This window comes from Rousettus aegyptiacus, unplaced genomic scaffold, assembly GCF_014176215.1.
Source record: "Rousettus aegyptiacus isolate mRouAeg1 unplaced genomic scaffold, mRouAeg1.p scaffold_m13_p_8, whole genome shotgun sequence".
NCBI lineage: Eukaryota > Metazoa > Chordata > Mammalia > Chiroptera > Pteropodidae > Rousettus > Rousettus aegyptiacus.
The window spans coordinates 29,842,605-29,862,461 of NW_023416311.1; the positions used below are offsets into that span (position 1 = coordinate 29,842,605).

Sequence of the window (19,857 nt, forward strand, 5' to 3'; positions counted from 1 at the left end):
GTTTATCATCATAGTTTCAATGATGAAAAATCTAAATGAAACTACCAAAGACTGAGGGGAAGAAATTGGAAAAGCAATTCAGAGTCAACCTGGAAATGGTTTGTCCTCTGATGTGTATATTACAGAGCCCAAAAAAGGCAAAAGTTGTCTTAATCCAGTTTTCTCAAAGGGCTCTGTAGTATTCTTGGCCATCTGTTCTGGTTATGCCACTCTCACCACTAATACACCTGTGAAATTTCAAGAGTAGCATTTTTGTGCTACACAACAGAGTAATCTATACGTTTCTTGGAAAATCCTAAAAGCAGTTTAGCTACAAAAATATGGGGTAGAATTCTCCCCTAGGAAAATTATAAATTCTTCTAGATAAAATGTATGTGAAAAAAAATGAGAGGCTTATGTAGGGAAAAATTAAAGGATTACTTATCTAAGCACGTTTGCAGGAACTGAAGAGAAAATATTGGGCTACAGAGAAATTCTTGTTACTCAAAAGTATGGTCCATAAACCAGCAGCATAAGCAGCATCTGGGAGGTTATTAGAAACACAGAGGCTCAAACCCCACACTAGAATTATTGAATCAACATCTGAACTTTCCCGAGATGTGATGATTTGTGTGTACACCCTAAGTTTAAGAAGCATGGATTACACCTTTAAGAGGCATCAGGTAATAGGAGCCCTGGGATGCATGTCTTCAAAATGGATGAAAGTAAGAAAAGGAAGAAAGAAAAGAAAAGAAAGAAAGGAAGAGAGAGAGAGAGAGAGAGAGAGAGAGAGAGAGAGAGAGAGAGAGAGAGAGAGAGAGAAAGGAAGAATTTAAGTGTAGACACAGATATAGATATATTTATAATGGTGTACTACAGTTATATCATTCCTCCTCCCTAGAACCAACATTTAATATTCATAAATTTTATAGGATGGTTGTCAAACTTGGTAACTTAAAATTAATAATGGGACTATTGATATTATGGAGACAAACTATAAATCAGAGATTTTTTGAGAGAAAGAGATCTTGACATTGCTCATCTGGTTATGGCTATATATTCAAATATTTATGTTTATCAGACCTATGTAAATAACTTGATGAGCTTAGCTTGTCCCTAAGGCGATACAACCAAAGAAACCCTAGTAGCAATAAGCGTTCCTGGATCCCATATTTTATTTCTAAATGCCATTTTTCACTAAAATGGTCACAGCTCCTTGGAGAAATGACCATTCCAGGGACGATCAGGGGAAATATAGAGAAACCTGGAATTTTCTCACTGGAAAGCAAAGACATGCACAAAACTGATAGGTGAAAAGAATACAGGACACTCTGTATATTATAATGGCAGATAGATGTCATTATGCATTTCTTAAAACCCATAGAATGTACATCAAGAATGAACCCTAATGTAAACTAAGAACTTTGAGTGATAGTGATGTGTCAGTGTAGGTTCACTGATTGCAACAAATGACCCACACCTGTGAGAGGTTTTGTTTTGGGGAGGCTTGAGTATAGGTTTGGGTGTGGGGTATATATTTTAAGTTCACAATTTTGCTGTGAACTTACAACTGCTCTAAAAAGCAGCGTATTGAAAAAATGAAAAATTAAAAGGAAAGAAAAAGGGAATACCACGGCCTACTTGAAAGGGCTCCAGTGTACAAACCTGAGAGAATTTGACCATGAACAAAAGAAGAATGATGTAAGAGAGTAATTTGTGATATATGAGATCACATTGATATAAAAAATAAACAAATAAATAATTGGGGAAGAATGGAAATCTCTCGCTTCTAATGGAAAATGAATTCATAACTGTAGAAGAAATGATGGAATTAGAAAGTCTTTAATTTGCAACCATCACAGTAATAATGATTTCAGCCAAAAAACCATTTATAAATGATAAAAACTAGTAGGTGAGTTTGAAGAGGAACAGAATATTTACTTAGTCTCAAAGTCTTCCCCACAAGTTACTTACTAATTACAGAAGAAAACCAAAATTTCACAGTAGATTAAGCTAGTGACCACAGTTTCAACCAGTGTTCCACATTAAGGTCACCCAGACTGTGGCAATGTGCCTCCTGAGGTGATGAAGCCTTCATGTAAATTTCCAGGCAGAGGTTCTGATTCAGTAAGGCTGGATGAAGCCAGAGTATGGACGCTGGAAACAAGCTCCTCAGAGGTTCTGATGTAGGTGATCCACAGACCACTTGCCGACTTCTGGGCGTAAAATACTTGTTTATGGCTGCCCTTCAAGCTTTGAGCAAAGACAGTCATGTCTGCAAGCTTCTAGAAACTGCCACCGGCTGCCATCTATATCTGAACAAGTGCCTTTCTTCAATTTGGCAGAAATTCTTATCTGCCTAGAAATCTTCCTGCACATTTTCAGAACCACCCCCTACCACAGGCCCTCTGAAGTATGACTTGGTTACCTTTATGGGAGTCTGTTTCTTCAGAATTCTGGGAGTTAATCATCAGCTGAAGAAGATCCACTCGGTGCTGGAAGCAGAAGGAGAAATTTTAATGACAGAGAGTCACTTGTGAAGTTGGAAATAAAATAGGACTGCCACATTTAGGCTCTTCCCGGAGAATTTGGCCCCTTTAAATCCAGAAGTCTCACTAGTGTCCCCTGAGTCATCAGTGAACAAAACCTCCATCTACAAATCTTGGAGAGCAGGGTGTTTCCCTAAGAGAAATCCAGCCATCATGAACAACTGCTCTTTGGTCCTCACTGTCTCTCATCTTCAACATTTCTGGCTTTTGAACATGGCTTCCCCACAAAAGAGTTGCCTGCTCCCTCTCCTGTCACTCCTGCTTGCTCATTTTATTCCCAGTCCTTAATTCTTAACAAATGGCCACTTAGCTGAATTGCCCGACATTGACCGATTTCATCGGCAGCTTTTCTGTGAGAAGCTTCAAATATATCACCGTTACAGAATTCTGCATTCTCACCCGTGCAATCCTAGGGTACCAGCTCTGTTCCCCTAACCTTCAGACTATTTCGTGCTAGCCACTTGTCCTCAGGAAGGCAAAGTTAGGTTAGCCAGCTGCTGCCTCAATGTGCAGAGAGACTCCTGCCCTCTCCAGTCTCTGGGCAGGCTCCAATTTAACACAGACCATGCTTCATCAAGTGTCTCATCGAAACTTGCATTGCAAAATGTATAAAATAATTGACTTGGAATTGAAATGATTCCTTGACTATTTAAGATTAAGGGAATTATAAAATCAGGAAAATAATTTTTAAATAGTAATTTTTATACTTTGACCATTTATTGAATTAAGTGCTAAACATTTATCTCAACAATACTCTTGCAGTTACATACTAATCATTGTGTCCATTATGACATTTTACACATTGTCTTTCTGACTAATTTTCTGATTTCCTTCCCAACCTCCAACTTCTTCATTCCCCATAAAATGTTATAATTCTTTCTCTCTAAACCCCAGATCCTCTAACTACTAAAAAGAGAAAAGTACATAAATCATTTGTATACAGCTCAATAAGTTATCAAAAAGTGAACTTATTCTTGTAAATATCACCATATTTTACCTTTTGTTTATCATGGAGTCGACTTTCTTTCATCCTTTGTACGGATTTTGAGAAAAAATCAGTAGCGTGTTTTGGAAATGCACAGATATTTAATGCTTCAAAAATTGGGTTAAGGAATGGAAAGAGTACTGTAAGGAAAAAGGAAAGCACAATGAACATACAAAATTTACTTGGAGCAATTATAAGTTTCTCCAGCAGTCAGAAAAGTAAAAGGCTTCTTACCAGGAGTCATTCCTTGCGATGACCTTTACTCAGATATCTAAGCCTAAGAAAGGATAAATCCACCCATATGGACCATCATTATAACAGTGAAATCGGTGGCCATTTCTGTATCTTTGGAGTGACCAAAGGAACAGGATCAAATTTGTGGACTTCTTAGCCCTTTATCTATTGGAATAGAATCACTTTGGATAAACCAGATCATAGCATACCACTTTCATCATGCCATACAAGAAGTACTCAGGATAGAATAATACAGTATATGACTTTCAACCACAATGAAATGAAATTAGAAACCAGTAACCGAAAAAAAACTGGGAAATTCACAAATATCTGGAAATTAACCAATATCCCCTATATAAGCAATGGGTCCTACAGAAAATCAAAGGACAATTAGGAATTACTTTGAGATAATTAAAAATGAAGACATGGCATACCATAATTTATGGGTGTAGCAAAAATAGTGTTCAGAGAGAAATTTATAGCTATAACTTTCTATATTTAAAAAGAATGAAGATCTCAAATTAATAACCACAAAAAATAGAGCAAATGAAACCTAAAGCAAGCAGAAGGAACAATAAAGATGATAGAATAAACTAATAAAATAAAGAATAAAAAGCAATAGAGAAAATCAATGAAATCAAAAGCTGAATCTTTGAAGACAGTTAGCTAAACTGATCAAGAAAAAAGGATTCAAATAACTAGCATCATAAATGAAATAGGGTAGATTGCTACTGACATTAAACAAATAAAAGAACTACAAAGAAATATGAACAATCGTATGCCAATATACTAGATAACTTAGATGAAGTGGACATATTTCTAGAAAGACACAAACTATGAACGTATAAACCTATAACAAGAAAAGAGATTGAAGTAGTAATCAGGAAACTATTCACAAAGAAAAGCTCGGTCCGGATGACTTCAATAAGCAATTATACTAAATATTTAAAGAAGAATGAAAACCAATTTTTCACAAACTCTTCTAAAAACTATAAGAAGAGGGAACACTTGCAAACTCGTTCTATAAGGCCAGTATTACCCTGACACTGAAACCAGACAAAAATATCACAGAAGAAGAAAACTACAGACAACCATATCTTATGAACATGGATCTACAAATCCTTAATAAAATACTTGCAAACTCAATCGAGAAACACCTAATAGAAATTAGACACTATAACCAAGTGAGGATTATCCCAGGAATACAAAATTGTCTAATACACTGTGCCCATAGAATAAAAAGCACAAACCACACGATCATCTCAATAGATGCAGAAAAAGCATTTGGCAAAATCTAATTCGTGACAGAAACACTCAACAACCTAGGAGTAGAAAGGAATTTCCTCAATGTAATAAAGAGCATCTATGAAAATCCCATAGCTAACATCATACTTCATAGTAAAAGTCTGAACGCTTTCCTCTAAATTTAGAAACAAGACAAGGATGCCTCTCTCACCACTTCTGTTCAACATTGTACTAGAAGTTCTAGCCAGGAGAAATAGATTTAAAAAAAAGAAATACAACATATTGATATAGAAAATGGAGAATAAAAAACTATATTATCAATAACATCTTCTTACATATTGAAAATCCTAAGAAATCTACTAAAAACGTATTAGAACTTGTTTAGAATAAACAAGTAGGGTTTCATGACACAAGATTAATATGCCGGATCAATTGTTTTTCTATAAATTATAATAATCCAAAAGTCAAATTAAGAAAACAAGTTCATTTGCAATAACATCAAGAAGAGAATAGATAAACTTAACAGAAGAAGTGTAACTTACATTCTGAAAACAAAACAATGTTAAAATAAATTAAAGTAGATCTAAGCAAATGAAAAAACATTCATGTTCAGAGATCAGAAAACTTAATATTGTCAAGATGGTAATACTCCTCACGTAGATTTACAGGTTCGATGCAGTCTTTATCAAAATACTAGCTAGCTTCTTTCTAGAAGTTGACGAGCTAAATTAAAATTCTTACAAAATTGCAAGGGACTCAGAATAACCAAAACCAATCTGAAAAGAAAAGGATAAAGTTGTAGAACTCACATTTTCCACTTTCAAAATTTACCACAAAGTTACAGTAATTAGGGCAATGTGGAACTAGCATAAGGATAGACATATAAATCAATGGAATAGAACTTAGAGTCCGAAATAAACCTTTGTGTCTAAGGTGAAATGAACTTTTTAATTGAACTTTTTAAATGAATTTTTCAATTACTGTTGAGATACATATTATATTAGTTTCAGGTGTATAATACTGATTAGACATTTATGTGCCTGCCTTACGAATGACAACCCCAATAAGTCTAGTACTCTTCTGACATTATACATAGTCATTACACTCCTATTGACTATATTTACGATGCTGTACTATACATCCCATGACTATTTCTTATAACTGGCAATTTGTACTTCTTAATCCCTTTCAACTTTTTCACCCATCCTCCAAGGCCCTTTTCCATCTGGCAACCAAAAATGTGTTCCCATATCTGTGAGTTTCTTTCTGTTTTATTTGTTTGGTTATCTTGTCTTTTTTAGATTCTATATGTAAGTGGAATCATATGTTTCTGTCTTTCTCGGACTTATTTCATTTAGCATAATACCCTGTAGGACCATCCATGTTGTTGCAAATGGTAGGATTTCACTTTTTATGGCTGACTAATATTCCCTCATATGTATGTACCACATCATCTTCATCCATTCATCTATTCATGGACACTTAGGTTGCTTTCATATCTTGGCTATATTGTAGATAATGTCACAATGAACATAGGGGTGCATATACCTTTATTTGGATTAATTTTTTTAAATTTTCAATTACCATTGACATTAATATTGTATTAGTTTCAGGTACACAGCATAGCGGTTAGACATTTATATTACTTATAAAGTGACCCTCCCCGTGTATATATCTTTCTGAATTAGTGTTTTGGATTTCTTCAGGTAAATACCCAGAAGTGGAATTCACGGGTGATATGGTAGTTCTATTTTTAATTTTTTGAGGAACCTCCTTATTGTTTTCTATAGTGGTTGCACCAATTTTCAATCCTACCAACAGTGCACAAGAGTATCTTTTTCTCCACATCCCTGCCAATACTTGTTGCTTGTTGGTTTATCGATAGTAGCTATTCGGACAGGTGTGAGGTGATATCTCTTTGTGGCTTTAATTTGCATTTCTCTGATGATTAGTGATGTCGAGCATCTTTTCATATGTCTGTTGGCTACCTGTATGTACTCTTTGGAGAAATGTCTATTCACATTAAGGTCAACTGAATTTGGAGAAGGGTTCTAAGGCCATTCAATGGGGGAAAAATAGAGTTTTCAATAAATGGGACTGGGACAAGTGAATAGCCACATGCAAAAGAATGAAGTTGGACTCTTCACACCATATGCAAAAACAAAATCAAAATAGGACAAAGAACTAAATATAAAGGCTAAAACTATATTCTCTCAGAAGAAAACCAAGGGGTAAATATTCATGACATATTTGGCAATGGATTTTAGACATGACCCCAAAAGCACATGGGCAATAAGGGGAAAACACATAAATTGTGCTTCATTAAAATTAAAAGTTTTACTTCAAAGGATACTATTGAGAAAAAGAAAAGACACCTACAGAATGAGAGAAAATTTCTCAAATCTCACATCTGATAGGAAATGTTTATCTAGAATATGTAAAGAACTTTACAGTGCAAAAACTAAGAGACAAACAACACAATTATAAATGGGCAAAGGATTTGAATAGGAAGTTATGAAGGAAGATTTTATAGAAGACAGGGAGGAGAAGAGGGAGGGAGACAGGGAGAGAGAGACAGATGGGGGTGGGGAGGAAGAGGAAAGAGAAGAGAAAGAAAATAAATAAAGTTGTCCACATACTTGTTGAGAGAATGAGTGGATCTAAGAAACTAAATCTCGTGAGCTTCTTGATATTTTCCACAAAGGGATCTTGTGGGTTGTTGAGAGAATCGATGTTCACTCCAAACGATGTGCTAGTAATCACATCCATGCTGTATGCCCCAAAGATGCTGAGTAGAAAAAGAAAGACGAAGAAAATTAAAATGAGCACAACTTTGCTCTCCTTATCCAACAGAGGCAGCAAGAAGAGCATGTAAATGCATATGCTCAGGCAAAGACACAAAAGGGCCACACACTTTCAAAACCATCTGCTGGATCATCTGAAGAGTTTATGAGGTGCCAGGGATATCGCTGGCCCTGTGCTGGGGGTGATGGGGACACGGAGGCAAGATAGACCCACTTGCAAGCACAAGGAGATCAGTGACAAATGGATGGAGACCCATGACCAGACGAATGACAGTAGTGTGGGCACTAGTAGTTGTACTGTATCTGAGCAGGACAAAACGAACTCATCCTAGTAGAGTCAAGAAACATGACATTGATCTGGGTCCTGCCTCCCCAGAGCGTCTATGCTCAGAGCTGATTGCTCTTCAGCACGTCACAGAACAGCAGCACCCTCTTCTGAGTTGCCAGCTGTTGCCAGCAACACCATCCCTCTTTCTCCACACCCCCGCCATGGCTCCTGAAAGACCCACTCTCCGCAACTCCAGTGATTTGAGGTTCCTGTGAGGGCAAACTCATTTCTGTAAAATGTGGGAACTAAGAATGTCCCTAGTTTTAAAAAAATAATAAAGCTCTCCAAAATTGATTTGGGGGAATCCCACAGGCCAGTGATCATGTGTTCTCAGTTTTCTCAATTTACATCTGTTGTTCCTGCGTAACTGAAAAATATCTTACTTTAGACAAGAAATGATATGATCACCTTGCCCAGAGTCTGCGCAGGACATTCTCTTTTTTGAGACTAAAGAAAGGAGAAGTGGTGGTAAGATTTAATGTTTCATATTTTGCTGGTATCCCCAGCAAAATCATGAAGGGGTTTAAGGGGCTCCAAGTTCTACATTGTAACTTTCCTGCCCCACCCACTTCCCACCGATACGTGCCAAGTTACTTCCCCTGCTCTATATATCAAAATTGTGGTACGATCACATTTCTTCTTAAACTGTATTTTTTGTCTTCCAGAATATCCAAGGTGACAATTATGCAGAAAAATGAATCTTGGCTCATGTACACAGGAGAAGACGTTTCTCTAGAGGCTGTCCTGCTTTTCACGGTGAGTCATCTCTTCTTGGGTGGCCCACCGGCATTGTAATACTACACACCTATTTCTGTTTGGTCATTAGAGTAAGTTGACAGTGGGAATTTCAGCTCCGTGGCAGGCAGCTGGAGGATCTCGTGACAGAGCTTAGAACCCAGTGGCTGCACCCTTACTTACTCTTTCAAGGAGATGGGCTTGCCTTTCTCTGCTTCCTTCCTCATGTTTCTCACCAAGACATCTCCATAGTGGCTCATGATGGGGAACATCTAGGCACAAAGTATAATAGCACTTGAAGTTCAATGCCAAGACTCAAATCCTAGAAGGATCTGTTTTTTATGAATATGTAGCAATAGGTGACATTTATAATGAATTTTATAATGTCACTTCTAGGACAATTTTTAGAAAGCTCGAATTCAGTAGGCTATCTCTTGTGAAGAAACCGTTTTACTTTCTTTTTGTTCTTAGATGAATTCTTTAAGTTTCAAATTAAAGGTTTTTGCTTTTTTCTTTTCTTACCTCCTTGAGTTTTCCACTGCTAAAGGTTGGAGAAAGTAATGTTCGTATTCTTCTCCAGTGTTCATCTTCAGCCAAAGATATGGCATTTTTCATCATTCCAACTGGACCAAGAAACTAAAGTTGAAAGTAAAGGACATTATTCCCTACATAAGTTTTGGAGGTCTCAATAGTTGTGGACAATTTATAAAATGGATATAAATTAGTCAACAAACATTTAGTGACTGTCTACTTAGTAGCAGGCCGTATGCTAGATTCTCAATATATATTTATTCCAACTGTCTAGCCTTCTGTGACGGTGGAGGAGACATCCAGCCACCCAATGTGGTATCTGGCTGTTATATTACAGTCTCTTTTTCAGTGCAAATGACCCATGTGGCATAGAAACTTCTCTTCCAGGGGACTAGATAGGAATAAAATATAGTACGTCTTCCAGGGTTGTGTAGAATGGAAAGAGATTATTGGCAACCTTTGTAAACTGTATGTTGCCTCAGACCAGTTCTATCTTTACTTATGTCTCCAGAATGAGCAACTGGAAAAAGGGATGTCTTAATATGGTGATTTGTTTATAAAATAGTTGTTAATACATAAAAGGTAAGGAATCTATTTGCCGTTCTGAAAAAAAAATGACACGATGACATAAAAATCCTTTTCCCTTGCATTTTCCCACCACGGATAGAAAGAAAATAAAGAGGTGGTTTTATTTCTCAGCTTGGAACTGGCCTATGAAGTCGATCCGCTTGAGACGCTTTCATCCTCAAACTCTATTTTGTTTTAAAATGAGTGTCTCCAATACGCATTCATGATAAAAACTCACCAACTGGACAGAGAGGGAAACTTCCTCATATTGTTAAAGTGCATCTACAAAAACACCCTCCGTTAACATGACAAGGATGAAAACCTGGAGGGACATCACCAAGATGGTGGAGTAGGAGACTCTAGCCTCCATCACCCCACAAAAAACAAGAATTAGACAGCTATCCGCACAAATAAAGGTCTAGGAGAGCTAAGGAATTTGCTTAAGAAGATCGGCAACGGAGTGAAGCAAAAATCCTGAAAATAACTATACAAAGTGAATAGGAAGAGGAGTTTATTTTGCCTGCATCATCCCATTTGTCAGGTCAGCACTGCTCAGTGACAAGAGAGAACTCCCCAGCCTAGAGACTCCCCTTTGCTGAGTAAAGAACAATGGGGCGAGTGACAATTTCCCCCAGCCTTGCAGGGCACAGCACAAGGACCCGCTTTGGTTTCATTACACCCACTATATGGCATAGGTAAGAAGCCTAGAGGTAGCTAGGTACAAAGAAGAGAAGCAACTACCATATCAGCCGTGCGGCAAAATGATCATGATTTTCTGCATCCTTCTCCGCAGAAGACTGTGTGAGCCCCCTGCAAATTTTGCTGCTAGAAGCTCCAGCGTTTTTCGCATTTGTAAACTCCAGCAGACTGAGTCTTGTCCTGTCACCCTGTCACACTCCACTCTCACCAGAGCTACTCCATGAAGTGCCACCATCCTGAGCCCTGGGATTCAGGCCAGCAGCCAGCACTGTCATATGTGACTGGGTATGTGCATAACACCAGCCTAGTCCCCTGCATCTATTCAGGTGCCTGGAGTTAACCCTGAGTCCTGTCAGTGGACTGATCTGTCACATGTGCCCATAGCTACCCCTTATAGCTACACACCTGCACAGTGTGAGCCTCAACACAAGAACCAGCCTCTACTGCTAGCCCCTGTAGCCATGTGAATGTACACGATAGCCCGGGCACTCAATTCTACTTCTGTGCCCACATTTGGCCCCAGCCCCTGCCACTGGTTCTGGCCCTTACCATCATCGTTCATGTGCCTGCAGTTCGCCCTCACTGATAAGCATTTGCATGCCATCAGCTTTCGCTACCATTGCCGCCCGGCTGAGTCCCTCACTGCTGGAGTTGTTGGTACTGCTAAAGACCCTAATAGCCCTTGCCACTACTGTGAACCCTCAAAAGCACTTGCTATCAAGGATCATGCAGTTGGTGATGTGGTAAACCCCAGTTGCCTGCGCCAGCCATGCCCTATTGACCTGGAGCCACTACATTCCCCATACAATATCAACTTATATCACTATACTGAGGGTCACAGTACACTCCCGTATGGCCCGGCCCCAAAGTAAAGGTCTTTCCTTATTGAAGTTAGATCATAAAGTCTGTAAAAGGCGACTGCTTCTGCAAATGAGCAGACACTATTTCAAGACTACAGGGACCACAAAGAATGAAGGAAAGATGACACCACCAAAAGAACACAAAAAACTTGTAGTAACTGACCTCTAAGAAATGACGATCACAAATTACATGACAAGCGGTTGAAAATAATTGTTCTAAAGAAGCTCAGAGAGCTACGAGAAACACAGATAAAGAGTTAACATGATCGTTTGATGTCCTGTTCCCTGATTCTTTATGATCCCTATGTGTTGCAACGGTGTCTGTGCATTGGTATTAGCCAATGTTATCTCAATAAATTTAATCTTAAAAAGTTTAACGAAATAGGAAAAATTACAAAAAAGAGAAGTACTGCAAAGAGCTATGAAGCATAAAAAATTACAAAAAGAAAATCTGAAGCTCAAGACTACGATGACTGAATTAAATGAATGCAACACAGAGCTGCAGGAGCAGACTCAATCAAGCAGAAGAATCGGTGAGCTCAAATATAGATCATTTAAAATTATCCAGTCAAAGGAAGAAAAAAGGAGGAAAAGGAATAAAGAAAAGCATTTATGGGATACCATTAAAGAAAACAATATCCACATTATTGGAGTTCTAGAAGGAGGAGAGAGAAAGGGGCAGAAAGCTTATTTTACGAAAGAAATTAAAAATAAATTATGTTAAAAACTCCCAAACCTGTAAAAATACATGGAACCCTGGCCCGTGAAGCTCAAAGGTTTATCTAAAAAGACCTCAACAAGACATCGTAATAACACTGTCAAAAATCAAAGACAGAGAATCTTGAAAACAGCAAGAGATCGCTAAGCTAGGAACATGAAATCATATGAAAGTATAAAACTCACTGGCAAATGTAAGTAGTCAAAGTCAAAACACAGTAATATTATTATGGCAGTGGAAAAATAAATCATTCCTAACTCTAGTGTAAAGGTTAAAAGACAAAGTAATTAAAAATAAGTATAGCTAAAATAATTTTAATGGACATTGCATATAAAAAGATATAAATAATGACATCCAAAACAAAATGGGGAGGGGCCAGTAAAAACATTTAGTTTTCAGAAAGAGCAAAGTTGAGTTGTTATCAGCTTAAAATAGACTGTGATATCCATAAAATATTTCATGTAAGCCTCCTGGTAAACGCAAAGCAAAAACTATAGTAGATATAGAGAAGACAAAGAGAAAGGAATCAAAGCATACACTATAGAAAATTATCAAAGCCCGGAGAAAGACAGTAAGAAGAGAGGTAGAAGGAACAAAGAATCTGCGACACACCTGGAAAACAAAATGGCAACAGTAAATCTTTGTCTATTAATAATTTCTTTCTATATAAGTGGACAGATGAATGAATAAAGAAAATGTAGAGTGTACATACATACATACATACATACATACAATGGAATTTTATTTAGCCTTAAAGAAGAAAGAAATCCTGCTATTTGCAACAATATGGAGGAACCTGGAGGACAACATACAGAGTGAATTAAATCGGACACAGAAGGACATGTATTACAAGATTTCACATATATGTGGAATCTTAAAAAACAGTCAGACTCATAGCAACAGACTAGAAAGGTGGTTATCTGAGCCTAAGAGGGAGGATATTGATCAAAGGGCACAGATTTCTAGTTATAAGATGAATAAGCTCTGGAGAGCTAATACACAGCATGGTGTCTATCGTTAACAGCACTGTTGTATACTTGAAATTTGCTAAGACAATAGATAGATCTTAAGTGTTCTTACCACACACCAAAAAAAAAAAAAAAAGGTGACCATGAGAGGTGATGGGTATGTTAATTCATTTGTGGGAATCATTTTATAATGTATGCATATATCAAAATATCACATTATACACCTAAATACATACATACACTTTACTGTCAAAAATAAATCTATAAAAATTTCAAAACAGAGAAAGACTGAATGCTCCCCCCTAAGATCAGGAATAAGGCAAAAATCTCCATTCACACCACTCTTATATAACATCTTACTGGCAGTCCTAGCTAGTGCAGTAAGAGGACAAAAGAAAAAGAAGAAGAAATAAAAGGCATACAGATCGGAAGGGAGAAATTAGAAGTGCCCCTATTTTCAGTGACATGATTGTCAATGCAGAAAATCTTAAGGAATATGGAAAGAAAGCCTCTAGAACTAACTAATATTAGCTCAGCAAGGTTGTAGAATACAAGATCAACACATAAAAATCAATTGCATTTCTATACAATAACAATGAATATCTGAGAATACATTGAAAACATAATATCGTTTACAATCGCTCCAAAGACAATGAAATACTTTAGGTGTAAATCTAACAAAACGTGCATAAGATTTCTATGCTGAGAACCACGAAATATTGCTGAAAGGAATCAAAGAAAACCTAAACAAATGACAAGACATACTGCATTCATGGCTTGAAAGACTTGGCCTAGTAACAATATAGATTTTCTCCAAGTGGAAATATGATTAATTTCAATTCTTATCAAAATCACAGCAGTTTTGTAAACATAGGTCAGCTTATTCTAAATTTGCATAGAAAGGCAAAGGACATAGAATAGCTAAAAAATTCTGAAAAAAAGGTGGGAGGATGATTCATTCTGCATGCTGAGGCTTATTATATAGCTACAGTAATCAAAACTGTGTGGTAATTAATGGTAGAGGATAGATACATAGAACAATGAACACAACAGAGAATGAGAAATCCACGCAAATAGGCCAAACTGAGTTTTGACAATGGTGCACAAGCTACTCAAGGAGGAAGGGTAGCCTTTTCACAAACAGTGCTCCAGCTATTACACATCCACAGGTTAAAAAAAAAAGAAAAGAAATAACTTTGATCTAAACCTTTAGACAAAAATCAGAACAAAATGGATCACATACTTAAATGCAAAACATAAAACTATATAGCATTTAGAAAAATAGGATGAAATCTTCAGGGCCCAGGGCAAGGTGAAGAGTTTGCAGACTTAGCATCAAAGGCACAACTCATAAAAGGAAAATGTGATAAAAATTGGCTTCATCAAAATTAATGTTTGCCTGACAAAGACCCTGAGAAGAAGAAAAGAGAAGCTACTCGCTATGACTAAAAAAATAATAAGAGGGAACCTTATGGTGTTGGAAACGTTCTGTATTTTCATCGTGGTGAAGTTACACAAATCTATATACTTTGTGTGGAGCAACACACACACACAAATGACCGCACATAAGACTGATGAAATCTGAATAAGTTGCGTGGATATATCAATGTTAATTTCCTGCTTTGATATTGTACTGTAAGTTCTACAAGATGTTACCATTGGGGGAAACAGAATGAAAGGTACATGACATGAGAGCACCTTAAATTTTTATTGGCTACTTCCCGTTAATCGGTAACATTTTCAAAATAAAAATAGAATATAAAATTAATTAATTAATTAATTAATTAATTACAAAAGAATAAATGCCTACCCGCCGGTTTGTGAACACAGAATAACATTCTTTCACTAGTACTGTTTTGATCATGTCTGGATCCGTGATAGCCAACACAGGCTGTCGACCATCATAGAACCTGTTTGGGGAAAACAGAGCGATTAATTTTAACAAGCCAATTTCTGCAGCTGGGGTCACTCTGGAAGTCCGGACTATAATTCGCTATTACATAATTCATCTTTCTAGAAATTATGGTCAGCAATAGCATTAGGTGGTGTATAGATGAGTATTTCCTTTATCATTCTCCATAATTTTTTGTACGTTTCAAGTCTTTAATGATCACAAAATTAATTAGGCGAGTAAATAGTCAAAGCAAGTAAGTTATCTGAGAACAGAAAAAGTGAGAGTCCACCCACTCAGCCATTAAAAAATATACTTTTGAAGCTATATCACAACAAGAAAAATGCTTGGAATTTGGGTGGTAAACACACAATACAATATACAGATGTCAAATGATAATGTACACTTGGAAATGATATAATTGTATTAACCAATGTTACCCCGAGAAACTTAATTTTAAAAAAAAAAACGTGAAGAGAGCATATGCCTTCACGTTAGAGAAAAAGTGTAGACATACTGATCACAAATATGTAAAAATGTGTCTGCAAATGAAAGACTGAAATGCTCAAAACTATATACTAGGAATACGAATGATTTTTTTACCCTATTTTCTAAACTTTGTTTACTAGTTTACAGTTTCTTAAAGGGATTAATATTCTAACTATTAAGGAGGAGTCCTTATTAGAATCAAGGTTAGAAAAATATAACAGGACAAGGAATAAATAAATACAGAGGAAAGTCTGGCTCTATGGCTTGGCTGGTCAAAGCGCTTGTCCACTAAAACACAAAGGAGTGCGTATAGTGAATTTTTACATGTTTTCTTTTTATTATTTATATTTACTCCATATATAGGCCTAAGGGGCCCTCAGGTCCATGTAGGTGACATCTGTCAGAGGAAGCCCAGCTTTGACACACGTACCACAGAAAGTTGACTTCCTATGTGATACATTCCAATTTGGCCTGTCCTGACTGGTTTACTACAAGTTTAATGGCATTGTCCTATGGAATTTTATTTTTTACTATAAATCCTTTGCATTACCTAGAACAAAAAGGAAGATGTTCCACAAGGCTTACCTATTCTTTGGTTGACTTCACAGAGGAATTTCAAATGGTTTCATGAACATACATTAAAATGGATGAGAACCATGGCACTCAATGCTGCCCATTTCAAAAGCATGTTCTAAACCTCAGAAGGTTTAAGTGGGTGTAGAGTACATTTAGTGCAGTGATATAAGTTATTGAGGTGGCACTTAGAAGACGAGAAGTATGGAGAGGTGAAGCCTTCTCCCACTTGCTTTTATCATACAAGCACCCTGCTACACCTCCCCCGCTGCTCTCACTAAAACACCAGACGCTCCAAAGAGAAACAGCAACTGCAACTGCCCGAGGTAACTCTGCAAAATCCTCAAGTCCATCAGCCCGCCAGGAAACAGAGTGGTTTAGAAATATCCTACATCTCACATGGAAGCAACCGAAGTGTCCTACGATAGATGATTGGCTAAAGAAGCTGTGGTACATATGTACAATGGAATATTACTCAGCCATAAGAAGAGATGAAATACAGTCTTTTGCGACAACATGGGTGGACCTCGAGACAATCATGCTAAGCAAAAAATCCAGACAGAAGAAGTTGAAAATCACATGATATCACTTATTTGTGGGATATAAACCTAAAGGCAACAAATGAACAGGACAAACAGAGACTCATGGACATGAACAATGGACTTTTGGTTACCAGATGGTAGGAGGTGGGGGAGGAGGGGAGAGGGAGATGGGCTAAAGGGGGTCAAATATATGGTAGTTGAAGGAAACTGGACTTTGCGTGGTAAACACACAATAGAATACATAGATGCCAAATTATAATGTACACCTGAACATTGTATAATTGTATTAACCAATGTTACCCCAATACATTAATAAAAATACATACATACATACATACATACATACATACAAACAAACATACATAAAATCAGTAGACTAGAGTAGATAAACAATACTTATATAAACTAAATTTCCATTGGAAAACCTTAGCTTAAAATTAAAAAATAACAAAACCCACACTGTGGAGAAAGTAAAAAAGGCTGAGCAGAAATGGTTTACTATTCTGTTTACCTTGGTTTACTATTCTGTTTACCTAAAGCCACAGCCATTTCCAAAAGGATATATAAATCAAATTTTAATTTAAACATGTTTGGCTTTTAAGTAACAGTGATTCATGTGGAAAGGGGGAGTGACATGCATTTTTGAGCTTATATTAGAAGGGTCTGAAATAATGCATTTTACCCAATTAAAGGTGACCAAGGAAGAGAAAATGGAGAAGAGGGGATAATGAGGCCCTGGACAGAGAGTGATGCTAGGAGTCCCTAGGCCATCAAATTCTGGACAGCAGTGCTAACCTGCAACTCTACAGCTGGATTCAGATTGCACACCGAACACCTGGTGACCTATCAGATTCCTGGTGGGACAAGCTTCCAAAGCCTTTGTAATAGGTGGCTTCATTCCAAGAGGCTTTGGGCTGAGACTGTGTTCCACAAAAAGGGTGGGGTAGGGGGAGGTGGGGAAGAGGGCTTCATCAGAACAGCAAGTATGTCCAGCGGAAGTTTCCAGAATACTCACCCCCACATATTTCCATACTTTTTATAACATTTCTTGTCAAAATCCCATATACCCTACAAGGAGAAACAAAATTAGATTATTACTCTAAATGTGCTAAACCATACCTCTAATTGAGACAAAAATTACTTGAATCTCTTGAAATCAGGCTTCCCGTCTTGCCTTGGCAGATAGAGGGAAGCCTTATTTTGAGGAGTCTTGGAGAACAGTTGGAAAACAGAGGAGAATGTTGAAATGGAGAATTTAGTCAATCTTGAATTTTCTTCAAGTGGTGTAGATACTGAACCACTTACCCCTTCTCTATGATACTGAGTAACTGCTTGTCTTTCTGAAGGGTTTTTGATGAGCCTGCATTGTTTCTAAAATCTCATAACCCCCTGGATTGTTGCCTCCATGGACATTGAGAACGGAAATCGAGGGACACTAGGAATAACCTGCACACTCTTTGATCTCCTGGTTAAGGATTCTTTTCGTTGGTCTCATGAGCCACCTCTAGAATTCTAACAGAATTAGTAAGTTGAAGATACCAGTGACCTCTTTTAGTCTAGCAGAATTAAACAAGTCTAAGACATGTTTGTTGAGAGAGATATTGAGTGAGGGAATGACTAAATGACAAAGTCGATTTGCCTTCCAGTTTTCCAGCTCAGAACAGAAAAGATAGGGAGATGGCACCCTCCACCAGGGCAGAGCAGATCAAGACACTTTCTCCGAGTTTTACTTCTGTAACTTAAAAAACAAATCTTCCTGTAGCTGTTTCATGTACGATCTGTGATGTTTTAACCATATAAAAGAAAGTGCTAGAAATGTGGTCTTGGGGTGTATCTATAAAGAGGTGATTTGAGAAAGGTGGAAAAAATTATTGCTTTTTCGGAAGGGAAAAGGTGTGGGATCTACTTAGACTAATAGGGGCACTGAAGACCTCAGGAGAATTAGGATCTGAGAAACAAGCCTCTGGTCTGCGGGAACGGAAATCTGACATAGAGAGCAGCCTTTATGCAAGGCTCTGCCTGCTGGCCACCCAGACATGAGCTTATAACCTTCTGTCCATGCATCAGGACATGGGGAAGTACCAGGGTTGGATTAACCACAAAGGTACACCATAATTCACAGTCATGTGTCACCTAGTACATTCCATTAGGTCAAATGAAATTTTTAATAATGTTGTCAAATCTCCTTTCTAGTGATTTAGTATACTAATTCTGTTTTCTTTTTTAAAGAAAAAAATGCAGAACTCATTTATAGTTTAAATAGTCAATAGGTGGCAACCATCTTGTCAGTTATACACACTCTCTGCTCAGATTCACCCATAGGGCGCCACCTCTGAGGATAAAGATGTAAAGCTGAAAGCTTTTGTTCCATCTCTCAAGTCCCCCAAAATCATCATGGGCAGCAAAGGATGAGTTAGGCCCATGGAAGTAACGGCAGAATTTAGCAGTTCTTAAGAGAATTCAAGAACGTCTGTGCAAATTACCCAATGGTGAACACTTGATTGCCTGATACGCCGAAGTTTCAAAGCTACCCAGGAGGAAGGGAAAAAAAGTGAGGGCCTCTGCCTTCTTGGGACTCTGCACCTGGCAGAAAGAAAATCTTCACCACGATGCTCACAAGTTAAAATGTCAAGTCCTGTGCTGAATCAGCCAGAGGGCTCTCTGTCTAGCTGATGCAAAACCTGAGGCTCCTAACAGTAATAGAGCCCAGGGGTAAACCTGGCCCAGTGCTGAGTGGGGCATGTGATTCCCTTGTGTTGAGTGGGGCATATGATGCCCTTTCTGGAACAGGAAGCCTCAGAACTTCCTCCTGAGGAGTGCATTTTTACTATGGAACTCCGCTGGGATTTGCAACCATAAGATACAAAAGAGGGAGCCTAACACTCACCTTTCGATAGGACAGAATAGTTCCAAAAAAAGGCAGAGGTGTAGGCCCGGGAATTCCCAGCTTCTTAAATATTCCATGTGTATAGGTCCCATATCTACAAAGCAAAAGAGATTACCAGGTCACAGGGATTATGCGATAGATGCTGGTGCTGGCCAGTCACTGACTGAGAACCAAAAGTGTCAATTTGGGAGGTACCATGTAGACGACAAATAATAACAGCAACTCCAACAGCAATAAGTACATCCACTCATCATCTCCTTTCCCACCTCGACG

General features: G+C 37.7%; 1 protein-coding gene across 1 annotated transcript in view; it reads right to left on the reverse strand.

The window, feature by feature from the left end:
* LOC107508847 (cytochrome P450 3A12-like) overlaps positions 1-19,857 on the reverse strand; it is a gene marked incomplete in the record, with an annotated part of 377,989 nt that overhangs the window by 8,592 nt on the left and 349,540 nt on the right. The window contains 2 exon segments of the mRNA XM_036226258.1: positions 2,408-2,474; positions 3,526-3,586. Coding sequence (XP_036082151.1) covers positions 2,408-2,474; positions 3,526-3,586 — 128 coding nt within the window.